Consider the following 22,083-nt stretch of genomic DNA (forward strand, 5'->3'; position numbering starts at 1 on the left):
GGTACTGAACTGCAGTGGAAACGCAAACCGTGCCGAGCCGAACCGTGCCGTGCCTTACCGAGCCGTACCGAGCCGAGTCGTACCACGCAGTGGAAAAGCGCCATTAGTTAGTTGCTCCCCAGCACTGAATGTAAGATACAAGAATAAAATATTTTTTCTGTTTCTTTTTAGGTGACTCATGAGGCTAGTTTACCCTCAGAAATAACCTTCACTGTCAAAGTTGCCCCATCTCATGGATATTTATGCCATTTTATTGAGGGTAAAGATCAGTACCAAGGAACACAAGAGGACCCATTAGTGACCTTTTCCCAGCGGGATGTTAATGCTGGCAACATTCAGTATGTACAGGTGGCACCTGGCCAAGAGAGTGATTCATTCACTCTGGAGGCCAGCAATGGGGTCGCAGAGGTCAATGACATCATCGTGTCTGTGGATATCATCCCACGCCTCATACCCATTGAGGTGTCCAATATCACTCTGAAGGAAGGGGCATCTAAAGCTCTCACAGAGGACGTTATAAGTGTAACAAACCCACATTTCTCAGGCCTCAATTTTGTGTACTACGTCTCAGAGGGTCCTTTGCATGGCCGCATTGAGAATTCACGTTTCAGAGGGATTCCCACAACCTACTTTACAAGAAAGCAGGTAAAGGTGTCCCAATTTTTAACATTCTTTATTTTAAAAGAATGGACCTTGAAAAGGCATAAACAATCACTCAAGTGTTTTTGTACTTTGTTTTGTATTTTATTTATATATTATATTTATATATTATATATATTGTGTATTGTTGTTTTATGCATATACAGTGGGTACGGAAAGTATTCAGACCCCCTTAAATTTTTCACTCTTTGTTATATTAGTGCACCACGGACTGTGTATGTCCTGATCACAGCCGTCAATGACGAGCCTCCAGCCATTACTGCCAACAGTGTTGTCAGGGTGAGATTACTATATATAAACTTCTTTTTATGACTGAAGTCATCTGAGGTCCCAGTCTGAGAATGTTTTATGGAGTATGAGAACTCTGCGAAGATCTGGAAAAAAGATTTGTGTACTGTTTTAATATTTCATTGTGTGGGTTCTGACATTGCCTTTGGTCTCTATCAGTCACAGAAGAATACAGTACAGACGAGTACAGAGACGAGTACACAGTTGTTTCTGAGACCCATAAGGCCAAGCTACTAGTTGTAGACATGTAAATTATTGGCTTCAACTTTAAGAGAAGTCTAAGTCACAGATCACAGACCATCAAGGACAGTCAGAAGGGCTGCTCTGCATACTTCAGATTCCTCAGGGCCTTTCAGTTTCATGGTTTTTGAACTTCAAGGATTTTTCAGCTGAAAGACCCTCAGAAATGGTTCAGAAAAGTACTTTGGCTCCTAAGTCCTTTGGCTTTAATTATTGAAATGACACAGTTTTAAATGGTTTTGCTTGTTGATCCCAAACACAAGATTTAATAAATATGTCAAATGCCCACAAGGTGGCTCACTACAACTTTTAAAATGCATGTTTTTTTTTTTAATTACAAATTAATATTTCTTATTACAGTCTGATTTATTTATTTCAGTGCTTTGTATTCAGTTGCTTGACAGGGGTTTAGAGAAATTAGATGTTTAGATATCCACAAGGAATTGCAAACTGCATGTTTCTTTTCTTTTCTCTAAACTTTTAACTGTATTAAAGCTACACTATGTAACGTTTGGCCCTCTAATGGTTAAAGAATAGAACTGTATGGTTTGGTTGTGCTTCAGCACTGCTGCTCTGCATAGATGAATGTGGTTCAATGTACTGATCTACACATTGATACAGAATATCTTATCCGAGCAGATGGGCAACTAAAACATTTTTGTTTTTGTTTTTACAACCAGTGATTCCTCAAAGAGTTTGCCTTTTTGAATGATCCATAATCCATCATTTTCAGAGTTTTGCAGAGCTTTTCACACTTCTCCCAGACAGAGCTATATTTTTCTGTGAGGATATAACTTGACACCCACAGACAAATGCCGTATGTATGCAATTTCCCATGAAATATGTCCCGACATTTCTAAAATATAAATTATTATTACAGACTTATCAAAGTGTATTTGGGTAAAGTAAAAGCATGATTTAGAAGAATTTTTGCACCCTCTCATTAATAACAATATTGGAGTTTTTTAAGCTGAAAGACTGTTTCTCTCGATTTCTCCTGATTTTTGATTATCCTGATTCCTCTTTATACAGTACAGTACACGTGTACATATACTGTATACAAACTTTGCATACAGTTGTGAACCAAAAATATGTTGTAATCAGCAAGAGTCAGGATGTCTCCTTATCTTTTCTGTGTACTGTTCTTTGGAATCTGATTAGGAGATCAGCATTCATATTTGTTGAGTTAAGCTTGTTTTCCCCAAACTGTGTTCAGTTGGAGTGAGATTCAATCAATGGACCATGACTTGATATGAATAAAGGTATGAAACTCAGAGCACAGGAGAGTTTCTCAGCAGAAATGTGTCATTCAGGGGTTTCAGAATTTATGGCCTGGTTTCACAGACAGGGTTTAGGTTAAGCCAGGTTTAGGCCATAGTTCAGTTAGGACATTTAAGTATCTTTTATAAACGTGACTTAGAAAAAACATTACTGGTGTGCATCTTGAGACAAATCGATAGTGCTAACATATTTTAAGAGACATGTCAGTGCAAGTTTCTTACTGTTAAATCAGAACATACGTGCATTTTAGTCTGGGACTAGGCTTAAGCCTTGTCTGTGAAACCGGGGGTATATTTAATCAATTTTACCGTTCAGGCTAAGCTGTCTGAATAAACTACAAACATTTCCAGCACTAATCTGTGCCTCTTTATTTGTCTGATTGTTTACTCAGGTGTGGGTGGACTCCATCACAGAGATCACCCCAGAGGATCTGAAGGCAGAAGATGAGGACACACTTCCTGAGCAGCTGGAGTACATCATAACCCAACCCAGCAATGGTCACCTGGCTCTAAATACTGCCCCCAACAGGCCTATCATGAACTTTACTCAAGCTCACATTGACCAGCGGCAAATGCTTTTTGTACATAGTGGTGAGATATCGTACACAACCTTCTTAATTGATAAAAACAATCATCACATTATCAGACCATTTTCACAATAGAATATCATGTTTAACCACTAGATGTCAGTGTTGTGCATTAAATCATAGCATACCACTGTTCCTCCTATGCTTGTCCTTTTTAGCTGAAAATAGGCTTGCATGTGATGATGGCAGGAATAATTAGTTTGGCATGCAGTTTGGACGTGTTATCTGAAAAATAAATCAAATTATTTATGAAAGGAGTAAAGATTGAGTTTTAACCTTTAATACTGTATTTATACCAAAATATATATAAAAAAAAACACTTAGACTTTGCCAACTGTCTTCATTATTTTTCATTTAATTATTTTAGTTCTTCCATTTATTTATTAATTTTTTTAATGTAAAGTAAGCTGTGCGTAACGTGAGATCACATAATAATGTCTCTCTGAGGTTGCAGTGCATTGTAAGCTAGATTCCTGGAAATGTTTGTTCTCTTTTTCTTCTCAGGCCCCATGGCAGGAGGCTTCAACTTCCAAGTAAATGATGGTGTGAACTTTGCTCCCAGGCTGATTCAGTATTACAGCTTGTGCCCTGGTTCTTAATCTAGAGAAGGCTGGACCTCTTAAGGTGTTTCCAGGTAACACTGATTAACATGAGGTGAACTTCAGCAGTGATCTGGTATATTCTGTCACACACAGATTATCTGTAAGGAAATGGTTTCTGTGATATCAAATATTAGATGATATCAAGTATTTAAAAAAAAAAATCATTTTTAGAGACAGCACTTTAGATCCCTGTCAAAAAAAGTCTTCATTTTGTATGGAATCTTAGTTTGCTTAAGTTCCAGAAAATATTGGGCTCTCCATCTCTTTTTATGGAGTTAAGCGTAAAATAACATGTCACGTTACAGCAGTGAGGTCAGCATCTGGCTGCCTCGCATGCCAAGTCAGAGCACCAGATTGACACATCCTTTCCACTCTGTATAAAGTCAACAACTCTGTCTCCACCCATTCATAGCCAGTTAAGACGCCTAAGTCTCTGAGCATCAACACAGTGTTTCATGGTTTCTTAATCTTAGAGCAACCCATCCATGTACTGTAATAGCAAAATGACTTTAACTGTCAGGCTATACATAGCCTTGGAACACTGAACGAGTCACTGTAAAAAGTCCCTAAATTATTAGACTACACTCATTTGCTTAATTTTAGAAACACTTTGTCACATGTCACATTTAAAACCAGAGCTAGGAAAAATGGCATTGTCTGAGAAAACGACATCTGCTTTCAATTTTATAAATGGCTATAGAAACACTGAACTAAAAGGTAACATCTGAAATAGTTTTATCTGTTATGTTTCACAGAAGTGTGCTTAACTCTTAAGGACCTGAATTTATTTGTTCATGGAGTTCATTAGTCTTTATTTCCCCTTTCCGTCTTTTTTGCTTTATTCCTAATTAATTTTTAACATGGGTAGGAACTTGGAACACTATTAAATAAACAATTAGTAATTGATCATTTAATTCAAATTTAATTAGTAATTGATCATTTAATTAGTAATTGATCATTTAATTCAGTTCAATTCAATTTAATTTAATTGATAAATTAATTTAATAATTCAGCACAAGAATTAGATGTGCTGCTCTCAAACTTTCCTGAGGATGGTACTCCCCTAGTTATGCTTGGAGACTTCAACATCCACCTAGATAAACCTCAGGCTGCAGACTTCCACACTCTGCTTGCTTCTTTTGATCTCAAGCGAGTATTTTAACTACGGCTACTCACAAATCAGGCAACCAACTGGACCTCATTTACACACGACACTGCTCCACTGATCATGTGCTGGTTACTCCACTGATAAATGAACAGAAAGCTTGACCAGAAGACACAATATTCTGTTAGAATTGCATCTATGTGTTTAACAAATGCTTCTCAACACCACATCCTGTCAAGCTGTTCTTGTGGCGTTTGTGCTGAGTGGGTCGCCAGGGCCTCTTTCAAATGGTTAGACACAACAGAAAACTATGAATACAGAAACTGTGACCTTCAGTTAAGGTCTTGATAGGAATCGGTAGATTATTTTAGCAAAAACCTTCCTGTCATATATCTTGTAGTTCTTCGAGTTCAGTCACTCCAAGTGTGCTTAAACCTAAAAGTGATCTGAAACTGGATCCTGAAATGCTTGCCTTCCCTCAATCTTTCACCGTGTTTACACGTTTGAAGCAAATATAGCTTGCAAATTTGTTTTTGGTTGTAATTTCTGGTTCAGATGCACTTCTTTTAAACCTCACCGCAAAAAAGCTGAACATTCACATTTCAAAGCACACGAGCTACTATACACCAGACAATGTGGTTTTGTTTATAGTCTGTACCAGACCAATGTGTTGTTTTGTCAGTTTTCAGGGCTATTCTTATGGTGTGTGTGTGTTTTTCTCATCTAGGCTCCTTAACTTTGATTTCAAACAACATTCTTCAGGCTGTAACCAATGACGATACCGGCATCTCAAACAGAACCATATATTTTACTGTGATCAATCCCCCAAAATTAGGAAAATTGGTCAATTTGAAGACAGACAAGACCACAACTGATATTTCATCCTTCACACAACAAATGGTGAGTGTTGCTAACCTCTTTTTCCCAAGTCAGTGCCATAAATATCAGAGTGCAGGGCAATGAATTATAAATTTACTTTAACTATGAGCATAATCTGAGAGCCTGTCATGTCATTTGTTGTTTTTATCATGTTTTATTTTTTTTCACGTTTTATGTATTAGTAACTCATGTAATTTGAATCATTACAGGTGGATGAGGGTGAAGTAGCATATCAGCAAAGTCATGGGACGTCTTTGGGATGGTCAGCGCTAGACAAGTTCACATTTACTGTGTCCTCTCCACCTGCCACGCTTGAAACCCAGAAGTTTGAAATTGACATTTCTTACGAAAATATTGGACCTGAACAAAGTTCTGTGCTCCTCAAAAATAAAGGTACAGTATGAAAATCTGACAAAACAATTAATATCACCTAGTACCTATTAATATTACCTAGTTACCTATTTACTGTCAATAACATTGTATTATTTGATCAAAAATACAACAAAAACTGTAATATTGTGAAATATTATTAAAATTTAAATAACTGTTTCTATTGTAATATATTTTTAAATGATATTTATTCCGTTATTCCAAAATTGAATTTAAAAAGTCATCGTAATAATGCTGATTTGAATCTCAAGAAACATTTCTTATATTTTGTGGAAACCATGATGCATTTTTTCAGGATTTTGAACAGTTGCATATGTAGCGGTAAATTGAATAGGTATTTTCATTATGATTAATGTAGAATAGACTTTAAGTAAAAGCTTTAAATAGTTAAGAATTTAAAAGGTAATATTGTAGAAATAGCCAAATGTACTCTAAATCTGTCATTTTGATTGAAATGTCATGGCTTTTGTCAAAGAAAAGGTATCATGTTGTTTTTTTATTATTATTATTCATATCCAGGTGTGGCGGTAACTGAAGGAGATAAAGTGCTAATTGACAAATCAATGCTGGATGCATCCAATCTCATGACGAAACAACCTGAATCCATGTGCAGCTCTTATGAGGTTTGGTATCAAGTCACATCTCTTCCAAAGCATGGTGTCATCGTGGTTGGGCAATGAAATCTTACAAAAGAAAAGCCCAATTTCTCTCAGTTCGTCCTTAACAAGTATGGAATCACATACCATCACGACAACTCTGAGATCACCCATGACCCTTTTGACTTTGAGGTGTATCTGAACCTAAAGAGCAAACCACCAACCCACCCCTAGATACCTCAGAGGTTGTGTCAGAATCATTCAACATCACTATAATCCCCATAAATGATCAACCGCCTGTTTTGAAGACCAAAGCTCCCAGCCTCAAAGTCGTTCAAGGAGACACCGTGGCTATCGGGCCCAACAACTTAAGTGTGGTTGACCTGGACAACCCACCAAGTGAAATCCAGTACACAGTGATTAGCAAACCTAGCAATGGTTTTCTAGCCATTTCAGAGCGCATGAACGAGTCGGTGGACTCCTTCTCCCAGGCTCAAATCAATAATGGAGAGGTGTTCTTCATCCACGATGGCAGTCCTTCATCTGGAGCATTCTACTTCAGCGTCACCGATGGCCATCATCGTCCGTTATATAAACTCTTCAATCTGGAGGTGGTAGAGATCACTGTTTCACTGACTAACAACACAGAGGTGCTACTGGACCAGGGGCACACTTTTGTAACTCTCACACGGTCACACCTGGCCGCAGTGACCAATGGTAAAAACACTACAGTGCACTATAAAATCACAGTGCCGCCACAGTATGGTAAACTCTTACTAGACAATGAGGACGTCACTGTTTTCAATCAAGATGATCTCCAGGAGGAAAAGCTAAGGTACCACATGGTCAACCTTGAGTCGTTCCATGATAACTTTGAGTTTGTGGTCTTCACAACAGAAGCAAACCTAACTAACCAAGTAGTGAACATCACTGTTAAACCCCTCATTAAGTATGCAGAAGGGGCAACATTTCCTAACGGAGTTCGAATTAAGCTGAATTCACATTTGCTGAATGTGTCTGAACTTGCTTTGTTGAATGATAGTGACCCATTGTTTGAAATGACCTCACCTCCGGAGAACGGCAGGATTGTCTGGGCGACTGGGAGCAAGGGAAAGAAAGCAGAATCTGTGGGATCTTTCACTTTTAGTGAACTGCAGCAAGAGATATTGGCCATTGAGTTGAAGGCGAACCTGACAGGCGTCCATGAAGTAAATGACTCTTTCAGATTTGTGCTTAAAGCCAATAACGTCCAACCTGCCAATGGGATTTTTGCTTTCAGCATCGTACCTCATGTTCCTACTCTGGTGATGTCAACGGTGATCCCAATAACCACGATCAGACCTGTTTTTCATAACCAAACCGCTGCAATGAGCTTGTTTCCATCTTCAACAGCTCCACCTGTGCAGCCGACGCACCGGGTGACCAAATCCGGTTCAAGACTCAAAGGTCGCAACCGTTGGGGTAGTTCAAACAGCATTGACACGGGTACTACTAACCTAAAACCAACCCATGGGGTGGAGGAGACTTATCCCATAAATAATACCCCAGTAAATGTAGAGTCAGTTTCCCAGACAGGCTCCTCCTCAAACTCAATGATCATCCTTTTGCCTCTTCTTGCTCTTCTGCTTCTGGTCATCATTGTGGTTGTGTTGGTGCTGCTCTTAAGACGGAACTAGAGGAAGAAACCGAAGCCTTTAAAGAGTAGTACATCAGGTGCTTCTGCTCATCCGGACAACCCATCCCATCAGGACCAGCCACAGTGGCCTGCAACCGTCCCCGTCGTAACGGTCACTCCTCTTACTCCAAGAAACGCAGGAAGTTCAACCATAACCAGACTGCAAACCAGAACGTATGGCACATCTGTGTGTTCTTTTGGAGACCTGGAGCCTGAAGTTTCACAGCTTTGCAGGACCACCAATCCCACCTTGCGAAACAATCAGTACTGGGTATGACCTTTGATCTTCAGATTTGTCATTGTACTCTCTGATAATCAGACTGAAATGTGATCGAAACACTACGTTCAAGTTCTGTGGCCCCACAAGTCTTAATTAACTGTGTTTGTTTGATGTTCTGCAAAAAAATTTATATTTTCCCATGAACCCAAATACTAGGGAAGAAAACATACATCTGAAGATTTGGGCATTACTTGCTAATTATGAAATGCTAGGAAGTTCATTAAATATTACAAACAACAGAATTTTTAGTCACAGTGTAAATGAAGTAGTGACTTAAGATTTTTTTTCTTCTGTTCTTTTGATGTACATTCAAATGAAATGGATTATCAAATGTAGGGCAGGGACTTGGTTCTGTGCATTGGTTGCTGATTGGATGGAGGCAGATCTGAATGCATGCTTGCAGTTAAATATAAGAAGGGGGTGGGGTTTAAGTTGTCTAAATGATTGAAAAAGCCCAGCATGTCACCAGAGAGAAGTCTGTCCTTTCACCAGAAGATTGAGTTAGGACATATTGATTACAAATAACAAGCTCAAAGAAATGGTATGAAAAGAATCATTCACAATTAAATCAATAACATGCATTAAGAAAACAGATGAATTTCCATTTCATGCCAACTTTTTGTTTTTTTTTAATCCTCTTTGGCAAGCTAAGTATTTGAGAAAGTTCTGTTGTATTTTTTTTTTGAGGAAGTTATTTTGTATTTTTGTGCATTTGCTAGACGCACAAAGTCATTTGTGAAGACACAAGTGATGCTGGGTGTTTTAATTTTTGTGTCTACCTCAGACCAGACGGCCTCATAATAAGAAAATGACAAAGTCAAAACGAAAAACAATGTATTACACTGAAATCATTTCAGTGGGATAACATTAAGTGGTACTATGTTTTGTATACTGAAACTATTTAAAGCCGTAAGGATATTTATTTATGATTTTAGAGTTTCTAAAAAATATTATAATTACATTTATTCCGGCACTGAGAGAATCTATGTGTGGTGTGCACATTTAAACGGCACAACTATGTATATTTTGGGTACGTTTTACTTTGTGTATTACATATATGTGTGTGTTATAATTGAAGGTTTATAAAAATGTTTTTGTACTCTCCGGAACTTCCCCTTAGAAGTAATATAATACAGCTTTAAATGATGCAATGTGATGAAACCACTGGATTCTTGCCACTGATCTCTTTGTGGTAAATGAAACACTGTTGCTTGATTTGAACTACATATAGTATCCGAAATATGAACTAATTTCAGTATATTCAATTAATTGTAGCATCTGTGGTCATATCGCTACATTTAGGTATTAGTATAGTTTTTCAATACGCTGTATGTAACATAGCATTTCTGTGCCTACACTGACATCTGTATTGTACAAAAATGTCAGTGTGGATTTTAAACAAGCTGAAATGAAATACATTGTATTTACAGTAGGTTCAGTTCTTCAGAAATATTTTTCTGTCATTGTATATTTTTCCTCATTTATGAGCCATTTGTCTGATAATAGTACTGTTTGTCAATAAATGGAGCATGTTCTGCAATCCAGCCTTCTTGACTCCTGTCAGCTCTACCTGGGTAAGCAAAATGTGATCAAATTAAATCAATATAGAGCTTATTTCACATGCAATTTCTTTGTTTAGATGGATGTTATGGCTTTTTATTTAAGCATTTTTACCTCACACAATCTAGAGCTTATCTCCTTTTAGATGGTAGTAGAAATCATACAAAGATTAAAAACAGCGAGGTGCCTCTGGAGATGTAATTGCTGTGATACTTCATTCCTCGTATTTAATTACTGTGATTTCAGTTAATAGGTGCTAAAATTGGCTTTTTTTAACCGCTTTCCAGATGCACGCTGCTGCTCAGTTCATTTAATGAACGGCTCATTTGGCCAAAATGTGTGTTTGTGATTAAAAGCAAGAATAAAAAAAGAAATAGATGCTATTAATATTAATAAAAAGTCTCTATTATTTTATTAGGCTATCATAATATAAAATGATACAATAAATGTAATAATAAAATACATTCTTTGTCACAAGCAGCATGAGTGGGATAGAATATTGGTGTTGCAACTGGGTTGCATTACAAACAATGCAATGGTGACAATCCAGTGAATCTGCAATGTGCTGACCTTACAAACGTGACACTGTGAAACCGCTTCAGTTAAGAACATCAGCGTCAGAATGATTCACACTGATATGCATCAGAAAATGGCTGATAAGTCACCTTGACAGTGGCTTATCTGCTTATTCTGTGATTTAATTATGTCCAGACTGTATAATGTCAGTGCATGAAAGGAAACAACACCTAAATCAACTTCAGAACTACTCTTCATTGTGTCATCGAAAAGGTTTGACAGTACAATAGCTTTATAATTATGTAAACGTATCTCTTTATATATTGCATTTCAGTGATTGGGCAAAAAGAACAAAAGGCTAACCCTATCAACGAATCCCATTGTGTAGAAACACATTATCTATTATCTGTAATGATTTTCCCTCATTTTCTATAGTCGTAGAGCTAATTGCTGTAAATGAGTCCAGATTACTGTAAGAAAATGAGCTGGGCATGTTCGCACTTGGCTATGGTGACTATATGACTCATCCTGAGGTATGATTTGTTAAGGAGAATCCCAAGAGATGGAAACATAATTAGTTTAAGCCCTCCAGATCATGAAGAGCTGCCCAGCAACAGAGGAATCGCTCTCCTGGATCCCTGAAGTCTTAATTAGATTTTATGTCATGCGCGATGAATCATGCCAATAAGGTAAGAGTGTTTAAGGGACGTAGAGCCCCAGCATCTAATTAGTGCACTTCCAAATGTTTATATGTTAGCTCACCTCTAGCAGAAATGCAGATTTAAAATGTACAGTCTAGGAAAATTTGTGGAACTCATTGATGACTCATCCTGCATTATGCAGAGCTTTGTCCAATCAAATATTCTCGAATAAGAGCTAGCCTACTTGGCACTAAAACTAGTATGGTCTGGATTAGATTAGATTAGTCTGTGTTTTATTGTGATATTTGATCTCTCTTCCCATGAACGCAGTGTTATTTTTATACTACTATAAATAATATAATTTATATAATTCATAATATAAAATGTATATACTATTAATCAATTTTATTTATTTATTTTTTACGTTTTTTTTTTTTAAGTATTTAATCTTATATTTATATTTAATTTCAATTAATGAAATCCAGGTTTTTTTTGTTAACAAAAACACTAATGAATCCCCAAGTCTCTAATCCGACTGTTAAAAGGGTAACTGAATCCAGTACGTGCTGTTTGGTTTCCAGTGTTCGGTTAGTCAGTTAACACATGCACATGAAATTAACCCCAATTCATAAAGTACAAAGGGGAAGCCAGTTCTCCTGAATCATCTTAGACTGAGTGGAGCATGTTCTAAACTCAGTTCTCGACAATCTATCAAACACACCTGAACAGGGCCTTAGTAAACTGAGTCTAAATGTAGTATGGATGTGAAATGCAACATTTGGAGATAGAATTTCACAGTTGTGGTGAGGATATCTTTACTGTTGAAAACACCATTATACACTTACAGTAAGTGAGTCTGCACAATTTTTAACTGGTGGAAAATAAGCAGTTTAAATTCTTCTTCTAAAAAAAAGAAAAGAAATTTGTACAGGCCTTTGAGCAAACACATTCAAGTTTCTTGTTTCTGACAGGTTGATGGGAATCAATAGGGTGAATCAGGGTGACATGGGTCATTTTTACACTTTAGATTTCTGCAATTTATTATGACTGTCACTCTAACACCGTTTTGTGAAATGAATATCAAAAATGATGCATTGCCATCTTTGTCGTCTGAATTTAGAGATGCTTATTGAAAGAGAGCTAAATCATGCTTTTCTCAGTTTCACACACTTCATTAACTGTGTGTGTGTGTGTGTGTGCGTGTGTGTGTAATCAGGGCTCTTGGCCAGCAGCCAGAGAGAGGAGGAAGCAGTCAGCGTTTTTCAGATATGAATGAGGCCCGGCTAGAGAGGGCTTCCTGTGTGGGGCTATAAAAACAACACAGCAGTGAAGAAGAATGCCCACTGCTCCCACATTCCAGACCTTTCTGCCAGGTCCGATCATCTTGTAAGGGACCTCTTCCTATAATATAGGCAGCAATATATTTTAATGCATGAAGACCCATTTATACTGTGATAAATGAAATATTATAAATATTATTTGGAAAATATTTATTCTTTTTAACACTTTTTTTTTTTGTTTTAAAACACCGTTTTTCTACTATTAGGGTTTTTTTGAGAAAAAGAACTGTCAAAGAAAAAAAAATCTAAAAATGAAAATAAATATTATTTCAGAGCTCTGAGGAAAAATAGTCTAAAAAAAATTAATAAATGTATTTGAATTTTTTAGACCATTTTTTTTTTATTTGAACATTTGTGTAAAGAACCTAGCTAAAATTAAATTAAATAAAATTAAATAAACCCTAGTTTAGGTAGAATGTAGTGTGTTTCTAATTCACTGGAGAGTGGGCAGGTCAAGTTAATGGTCCGTTGTGCACTGCCAGCATTACCTCATGGGATATCACTGCTTGTTATGCTTAAGGGCTGGTCACTGAAAAGTCAATGCTGACTCAAGTTTTGCTGCAAAGATACATTAACAAAGAGCTTGCTTGAATCGGCTGTATTTTTAATAGATTTTTTGGTCTGGTTTGGGAACTGATACTTATTCTAGGGTCTATATTAACTGCATTAAGCTGTCAAAACAGAAGAACCATATGACCAGACTGACAGAATTTATTTAAAACACACAGGAAGTGGGCTAAATGCATTTGACATATGTGTGATTCACAACACTGAGACAATATGATGAAAGCTCACATGGTGCAACTCTATCAGAGCCTTGTGACTTGCTTCAGCATTTTTCTTCATTTTTTGAGTGATAATGTTATTTTCGAATGAATCACAGGCAAGCGTGCAGTTTTTAATAGAAGTAACAAATTCCTCTTTGTCAGTGGTGGGAAATAAACACCTTTAAGTGAATTTAGCAGCACATGCTCTTAAAGGGATATTTCACCCAAAAATAAAAATACTGCAATCATTTACTCACTTTCTTTCTTCAGTGGAATACAAAATATGACCTGTACTGTTTGGGTTGAAAGGAGTATGTTCCTGTGACTACTAGTTCCTCTTTGGATGCATAACAGCTCATTTGACCTAAAATCTAATCAGAGCATGATATAGCTTGCCGGGAATTTCTATGGTCAAAACCAAGGATATGACATCCAAACCCTGGAATCTGCAGTCACACAAGCAGCTGTCCCATGTGGAGTGGTTTTCTGGGGGTTTTCCAGTAATGTCCATCCTGTAGGCTGTAAGAATGGTGTGGAGTCACATCCCCTCAGCAGGTCAAGTGCACATCAAAGCCCTGTGATTGAAAACAGAAGTTCAGGCAGCAAGCTCCTGGCACTGCATAGGTATGCTGGGAAATTGAAGCACTGCATGCAATAGACAAATAAATATTGCAGCATGTCAATGAACACATCAGCACTTCTTGTCAGAAAAATCTATAGTGGAAAGGGCATGCTATTTTGATTCATTTAATGACATGCAATACATTTGGAATTATGGTTGTTTTTGACCAAATCTAATCCAAAATGGATAAGAATAAAATGTAAAAGAATTTAAAGTATTTTGTTTTTCTGATTTCTGAAGGATCATGTGATACTGAAGACCGGAGTAAATTATATTAAAGTAGAAGATGCTTATTTTGAGTAGTAATAATATTTCGCATTATTACTGTTTTTACAGTATTGCTGAGAATAAGAGATGTCTTTCAAAAACATTAATATCAAACCCAAAACATCTGAATGGCAGTACAGTTAGTAATAATGTCTTTTTAATCTCACCTGAGTATATTGCTTTACGCTATATTTTATATTTATTTATTTTTTTTTCTTTTGTGTGCTGGCTGTTTTTTTTCCTGTTAAACCTGTATAAAAGCAATAAGTATCTAAAAAAAAACAAAAGTTAAAACGCAATAACGCAGTTGTTTTTCTGCAGTTAGGTCAACCTCTGAGCCATTATAAACACACTCATGGCCTCGAGGTAATATGATAAACATATCAGCCATGTAACAAGGAACAACATTCACTGCATGTGTTTCTTAAATAGGGTCCAGGATCAGCAATATAGAAAGCCATTCGCAAGTTAGACATACTGAGTGAGCTGCCTGCTATGAGATACACTGGCAAGCAGCACTGACTGTAATGTTTTTCAGTTATTAGGGAGGAATTATAATTTTGTTTTCAGATAGGTTTTCATTCTGGCTCGTGGCATCGGCATTCCTCAAGAGGGTGGAACTACAATTGAGTTTAATACGTGAAAGAATCTCAGGACTCCAATTGAATTGTTACAAACTGCCTGAAAACTGAAAACTGACATATCACGAGTATTACGAATGACCTTATAGAACAAAATGTAATTTTTTTTTTTTTAAATAAACATTTTAATAAATAAAATTAATATTGTAATAATCCCTCGGAGAACAGCTATTATTATGATTCCTTAATTATTTCCCTATTTATTTAATATTTTACATTCGATCGAATTTAAAGTGAATGTGGTATTTTTTGAAATTTACTGATACCATATATTGCTATATCAACCCTCCATTAGCTCCTTTGGGAGGAACTTGTGTTCCTGCAGTTGCAAACACCTGGAATGCATTTCCTGTGGAACCACTTAAAGCCAGCGTTCAGCATTCTGGCACCCACAGAGCTGCATGCCTTGTGCGGTGGCAAGTGTTCAATATGTGCTTATATTGTGACACTAGATGTGTGACCTGACTGGTGTGCACAACTTTAACGGTGTAGTCACATGCGCTCACACTGAGCAATGCTGCGTGACGCAGCCTAAACAGGAAAAGAGTGAGACATTATTTGATCCAAACTGTTTCTGAGTTTGGACCAGTAAGAAAATAATTAAAACCCATGGTAAAAAAAAGGTAAAATCACATTAAATGACCTCACTGGGGACATTAGTAACTTCATCAATAGTTACTGCCCTCCTAAGCATCACACCATTGTGTTTGATAAGCTCAAAGCACAGTACTGCAAAATAAAGCAAAGCAGGATGTTTCATGTGTCTGGACTAGCTTGATACTGATGTTCTGGATCAATGTGCCTGTTCTATCAAGAAAATCTCAAAAACCTCCGGTAAAGTGAGGATTTTGAGATGGAATAACCCATGGCTGGCATTAGGAGGCTTGCTTGGCACACCTCCCGGAGACCCGTCCCGCTGAAAGCAGAGCATGCTTCAGTGTTTACAGCCAGTGCTGGGGAAAGCGGCTGTGCTGGGGCCAACTATAGAAGAGCAGGCAGGTCTGGCAAACAGACTGCGTTCCCACGGCTTGGCCTTGAAAAAGGCATTTGTCACTATTCACAGTGAACACTTCTCTCATTACCACATCACCAACAGATAAATCCCTCTTAACTGACAGCAATCACCAAACGTATTGTTACTGTAATGCTCCAAACACAGTAACAAACAGGTAGATTGTAAATAATGTCCATTATTTTGTATATTAAATTCTACATTATATTCTATTTTTTAACAGATTTCTTATATACCCAAAGTGTTTATATTTGTATATATTTAATAAATTCAGCCCGTATAATTATAATATAAAATAATATATACTACACTCTAAAAAATGCTGGGTTAAATACAACCCAGTGATATATATTTTAATTATATACTTAAATTAATTACATTTTTATTTTAATTAATATTTTAACTATTTTTTTAAAGTAGTCACTGCTTGAAAGTCCATGAAATGCCTATCTCTTATAGAGTTTGTAAAAAATACTGTAGAAATATTGTAAAAATCTCATTGCTAAGGATATAACAGGTGTTTGTTGTGGTAAACAGGATTAAAAATGATCAGTGTTGAGAATGTCCTTTATTGCTGATGCAAATTAACAATCACAAGTGTCTGTTATTATTATCATGTACAACGTGAAAACATCTTTTCAGTCAAACCTCACGATAGTGTCGACAAAAACATCTGCATCCATTTTTACATTTTTCATGCATCAACACCAGTAAGAAGATGCGTTCTTAAAGGTGGGGTAAGCGATTTTTCAAAAACGCTTTAGAAAACTGATTCAGGCCGACTAGCAAAACAAACTTGTAGCCAATCAGCAGTAAGGGGCGTGTCTACTCATGATGTGGAGGAGAGAGCGTTCAGTGCTCACATTAGCGAGCCGAGCGACAGAAAGATAGAGATGGCGGATAAAAAAAACAAAAGAGGAAAACATCTGTGAAACAAAAGAAGGCTTAAGGCAAGAAGTAGGACCCGTGTAAATATCGGATCAGCTTTCGAGCGCTGGAGAGAACTCAAGGAGCGGAAGGCCTGTGATCGGACACCGAGGTTGCTTGGTTTCTTCTCGATAGGTGAGTAACACCGTGTCTGTGCCGCAACAGCTAAAGTCTGTCTATTACACTGGACGCGACAAAGCGACCGTTGAAAATCATTTGAATTTGTGTCAGTACGTCATGAACAGAATGCAGCAGCAGTTTTCTGTCAGGGATTTGTCGTGTTGTGCCACGCCGCATCCAGTGTAGACCATAGATTTGTATATATACTGTATATATCTATGGTGTAGACAGCATCACTGATTATAATGAGTTCCATAGTATTTTGTCGCGCCGTGCCACTCGCGTCCGGTGTAGACACTGGTTTTGCTTTGTTTCACAGAACTAATCGTTGCCTGGGTTACGTACGTATGTGTGGGGCGGAGCTATCAAAATAGCGACGAGTCCCTTTTGGGGTAGGGGCGTGTTTGTTTTGGTGATTTCAAATGTCAACATTGGCTACCAGAAATCGCTTACCCCACCTTTAAAAGCTTTCCTCCTTCCTTCGGCACAACACTCATGTTTGCACTGAAACTGCGTCAATATTGGTTATACACACTGAATAAACCAGCGAAAGAACCAGAGAAAAAACAAAGGTAAAGAATGAAAATAAAATGTGCTCTTTTAGGAAAACTGTTCTGTTATATATGTGGTGTTTGCAATGCCTACTTCAAAACACATACAATACAAAAATATATTCAATGCAACAAGCAGTAATGTAAACAATTTATTTGGAATCATTAACATTTCAGGACATCTAGGTGTGGTGCGTCCTGCACAATGAGAAGTAAAAATCTGCAGTAGAAAATAAACTGGATTCTCGGAGCACTTTGGGACCATTCGTTTTGAGTAATATGTCATTATTTGAAAAAATGGTAGGCTGAAGTGTCCAAAATGAACTCTTGTTATCCTGAGAGTTGTGCTTCCTGTTTACATCATGTTTAAACATTTTTCAGGTTCCTGCTCAATTGTCTCCAAATGACGGCAGGTGATCTGACGCACACTACTGTTTTCCCTCAAATGCACATTCTGTTTTGCATTGGAACCGAAATATCATAGGGCGGGAAGGGGAAATAAATCAGACGGGATACCAAATTAGGGCATCATGTCCAGCTACTCCCACACTCATCTCCAAACATGAGCCAGCTACTCCTTCGCCCGCCATTTTAAGCAGGAGTGACATTTGTATAAGCTAATAAAATCAAACCTTATAAAACAAATCTCAGAATAAGAATAATATATAGTTCTTTTTAAGAAATTATAAAAATACCGAGACAAGATTGAAAGGCACGACAGTGGCTCTGTAAGGTCTGTAAAGATCTAAGAACTGCTAAAACGGTTCAAAGTGTTTAAAAGGTGGCAGTGAGGAGCCACACGAGCTCCTCGAGTCATAACAATATCTAATTTATCTGTGTGAAGAACACGTTTAAAATATGACATTAGTAGCAGGATCGAAGACATTCCATGCTCTCTGGTCTCGTGTCTCTGTCTTCATCATCAGTTTCACAGAAGAAAACAGTCCAAACTAGACTATTACCATCGCCATCTCGCCCCAAACAATCTTCAGTTCCTTATAACGGACATTCATTGTATGGGGATAGATTTCATAAATATTAGACTCTTTTTGACTCTTGGTTTTGTTGTATATTGCTAAGGGCTGGCTAATTCTGAAGCTCTGTCGGTTCAATCTGAACAGTGTTCATTTAGGCATTGTCATACTTCTGCAGAGCCTCCTCCAGCTTGCCTGTGACCTTCTGGAAGAAGCCGATCTGCTGCTGTAGGTAATGTTGCATCTGGGACTTGAAGTCCCGCACTCGAGTCTGATGGAAGTGCTGGATCTCAGCCAGTGTGGCGAAAGAGATGATGTTGCAGCGTTCCCTGATCCCATCTGCCTGCTGGCTCTCCATCTTCCCTTCCTCTACGTGCTTCTGGCTTTCCTTCACCTTTGTCAGAGCACCTGTGAAGAGAGCGGAATCAGGATGAGACTAAATATGGACTCGGATTCGGTCAAGAGGAAAGTTATGACAAATAGCTCAACAGGTTATACTCGTCTGTACTTCTGCCATGAATGTGGCTGATGCAAATCATGTTTTGTGAAGCGCAATATGGCACTGTCTATTTCATTTCTTCATGCCTTTGTTCTATTCTTTTTATTTGTCTTATTGCTTGTTGTTAGTTTCGTCGTCTTTTTTTTTTTACTGATTGCTCACTTTAATAATTGCTTGGGAAATTAAGACACATTTTGATTTCACTTCAGCTGGTGCTTCTGAATGTATGTTTGAAATGAATGCTGGTTTATTATCTTTTGTTCTAGATCTTTTGTCTACAAGAGGAAGTAAAGTGAATGAGAAATGTGGCAGCTGCATCCAGCCCTGCCATTATTGCAAAAAAGTCTGGCAAATTCACAGACCATGGACGTTATGTGAAATGCAGTTAAATCACGTTTTCTTGTTTAGAATGCAGCTCAGTTGTGCCAGATTGTTAACATTTTTGCATTATCAGCAACAGACGGGGCTGCCCTTATCTAGTGGAAATGACTTAGCAGGGAAAAAACACTTGTGAAAGTGCAGTCTAAATATACAGAAGAAAACAGAGAAGTGTTTATCACTAGCGTATATAATAGTGTACTATAAGCCAGTCATTATCGCAAATTAAACCCAGCCGGGGTGAGGTGGTCACTCTGAGGGTGTTTATTTTGCTATAATGACCAACTGACTGTACATTACCCCACTTAAATGGCTACTCAGTAAAAAAATAAATGATCATGGAATATTGATTTGAGATTATTTAGATGTGAAACTAGCTCAGCAATGGAGGTTGCAAATTTCATTTTACAAAAATGTTTGACTGCAGAATGCCATGATTTACCAATCACAATCTACTATTACAGATAATATGCTAATGTACACATAATAATAACAATATATGGCAAATGCTCAAAACAACTGTTACAAAGACTACGGTACTGACCGTAATAAAACTTCTGACACTATAAGTGAATGTCAAAGAGGTCACTTTTCCCAGCCTAGTTCACATTTCAATGACGGGAAATGAGAATGAACTATAAAGTGTCACACTGAGTTACTTGACATAATGACAGTCATAGTCATCAAACAGAATCTCCCACCTTATAAGGAAAGAGAAGAACGCCTAACTGGAAGGAACAACTGTTACTGGTTCTCTGAGTGTTGAAATGCTGGTGGGAATAACTGTATTGGTGAAATATAATTGAGTAGACCATCAGTGTACACTACTGTTCAGAAGTCTGTGGTCAGTAGGATAGTAAAAAAATAATACTTTCAGCAAGGATGAATTAAATGGATCAAAAGTGACAGGAAAGGCTTTTAATTTAAAACAAAAAAAATCCTATTTGAAATAAATGCTGTTCTTAGAATGATTTCTGAAAGATCATGTGATCATTAGAGACTGAAGACTGGAGTAATGGCTTCCTGAAAATTCAGCTTTGCAATCTCAGGAATAAATTACATTTTAAATAGGGCTGTCAATTTAGCGCGTTAATTAAATTAATTAGTTATGAAAATAACGTGATTAAAATATTTTAACGCAGTTAACACAGTGGACCCGCCCTAGACCTGTTCGTCATCTTACACTGCAAACATTTGACTACTGAGTTGACAAACATGATGCAGGGCAACAACTCACTGCATGATGCAGTCAATAAATGCAGTTATGTGCCCCTAAAATTCAAGAGATTGGGGAAAACATGCCCCCGTATGCGTTTTTGTCTCATAGCCTATTTATATGACAAGCGATATCACATGAGTGCAGTTTTTGTCCTGAATAGCACGAGTGCAAATGTGATTTACACACAGTTCAGTAAATAATAAGTTAATATTGTGTTATATTTTAAACACAATATTGTCTGTTTTTGCTCAAATTTGCCAACGAAAATATTACCCATAAAGCCACAGCAGAATTGTTGCACGTCTCCAAGCAACACAGTGGTTTGCTTCTGAATGAATCAGCCATTTGAACAAATCGAATGAATTAATGACTCAGTGCATAGGTGGAGGGTGAACCAACTCAGGGTAAGGCTAAAAGCAGCCTAATCTATTAACTACAAACATCATAATTTTTAGGAAAGTAGGCTATCCGATATGGGTGTTATGTAGGCTAATAAAATATTTTGAATAGAACTGAATTTGTGTTTAACATGATCACAATTTAATAAAAACATTGCAAGCTGAAAATTATAACGTTTTCATTTCCACGGTTATTCAAACAATGAATAAATATATAATATACAGAAAGTGAGTGAAGAACATTATCACACTCTAAAAACAATCCTGGGTTATTTTTTTAACCCAAATGCTGGGTTGAGCCTTTTTTTTTAGCATTTTTTTGGGGTTATTTTTTCAGTGTTTGGGTAGTTTTTGTGTTACCCAGCTCCTGGGTCAAATGTAACAACTCAGTGTTTGGGTTGTTTTGCAGCTCCTGGGTCAGACATAACAACCCAATGTTTGGGTAGTTTTAGTGTTACTCAGATCCAGGGTCAGACGTAACCCAGCGGTTGAGTTATTTATCACGGGGATTTTGCGTCTTCACTTCACGAGAGAGCAGTTCTAAGCGCCATCGAATTGATGCATTCTTCGGTAAAATACAGGTTTGTGTACATTTTATTTTATCTATAAAATCGTTACTGTGCTGTAGGCCTATATAGTTCAATTTTATGCAGAGCAACATACAGGCGCGCGGTGTGAATCACCTTTAACGAGTGTCGCGGTCTTTTCGCGTGATGGAAAATCCTGATGCTTTGCATAAAATAAACGATTTTATTCATAAAGATACAGAATATAATACTTTGTTTGGATGTTAAAACATGTCCTGAGAGCTGTTTATTGTTTGTTTATTGGCAGGTTATGGAGTCAAAGCATGTTTCGGCTAGAGTGAAACGCCGGGCGGCGGTCCGTTAGCAGTTCCCCGCCGAACACGACTCCAGCTCAGGCACGAGAACCAGCGGCGTTACGATGGAACCAGAATAACAGAGACTGGTTGATTACACGTGAATTACTTCTGTTTAATGTTGAATTTTTCTTCTAATGTTTGTTAAACGAGTTTAAATATAGGCAATATGTATAGCCTATTAAAAAC

At 37.3% G+C, this 22,083-nt stretch overlaps 1 protein-coding gene and 1 pseudogene across 1 annotated transcript in view; one reads left to right on the forward strand and one right to left on the reverse strand.

Moving 5' to 3' along the window:
• Window positions 1-8,661, forward strand: part of LOC107661256 (chondroitin sulfate proteoglycan 4-like) — a 21,587-nt pseudogene extending 12,926 nt beyond the window's left edge.
• An 8,735-nt stretch (window positions 8,662-17,396) lies between these two features.
• The window catches only part of LOC107661231 (sorting nexin-18-like), a 25,245-nt gene continuing 20,558 nt past the window's right edge, over window positions 17,397-22,083 (reverse strand). Inside the window, exon 2 of the mRNA XM_016450729.1 lies at window positions 17,397-18,928. Within this exon, the coding sequence (XP_016306215.1) occupies window positions 18,675-18,928 (254 nt within the window). The 3' untranslated portion in view covers window positions 17,397-18,674. The remainder of the gene's footprint in view (window positions 18,929-22,083) is intronic.

The sequence above is a fragment of the Sinocyclocheilus anshuiensis genome, unplaced genomic scaffold, assembly GCF_001515605.1.
Source record: "Sinocyclocheilus anshuiensis isolate Anshui unplaced genomic scaffold, SAMN03320099.WGS_v1.1 scaffold1365, whole genome shotgun sequence".
Taxonomy (NCBI): domain Eukaryota; kingdom Metazoa; phylum Chordata; class Actinopteri; order Cypriniformes; family Cyprinidae; genus Sinocyclocheilus; species Sinocyclocheilus anshuiensis.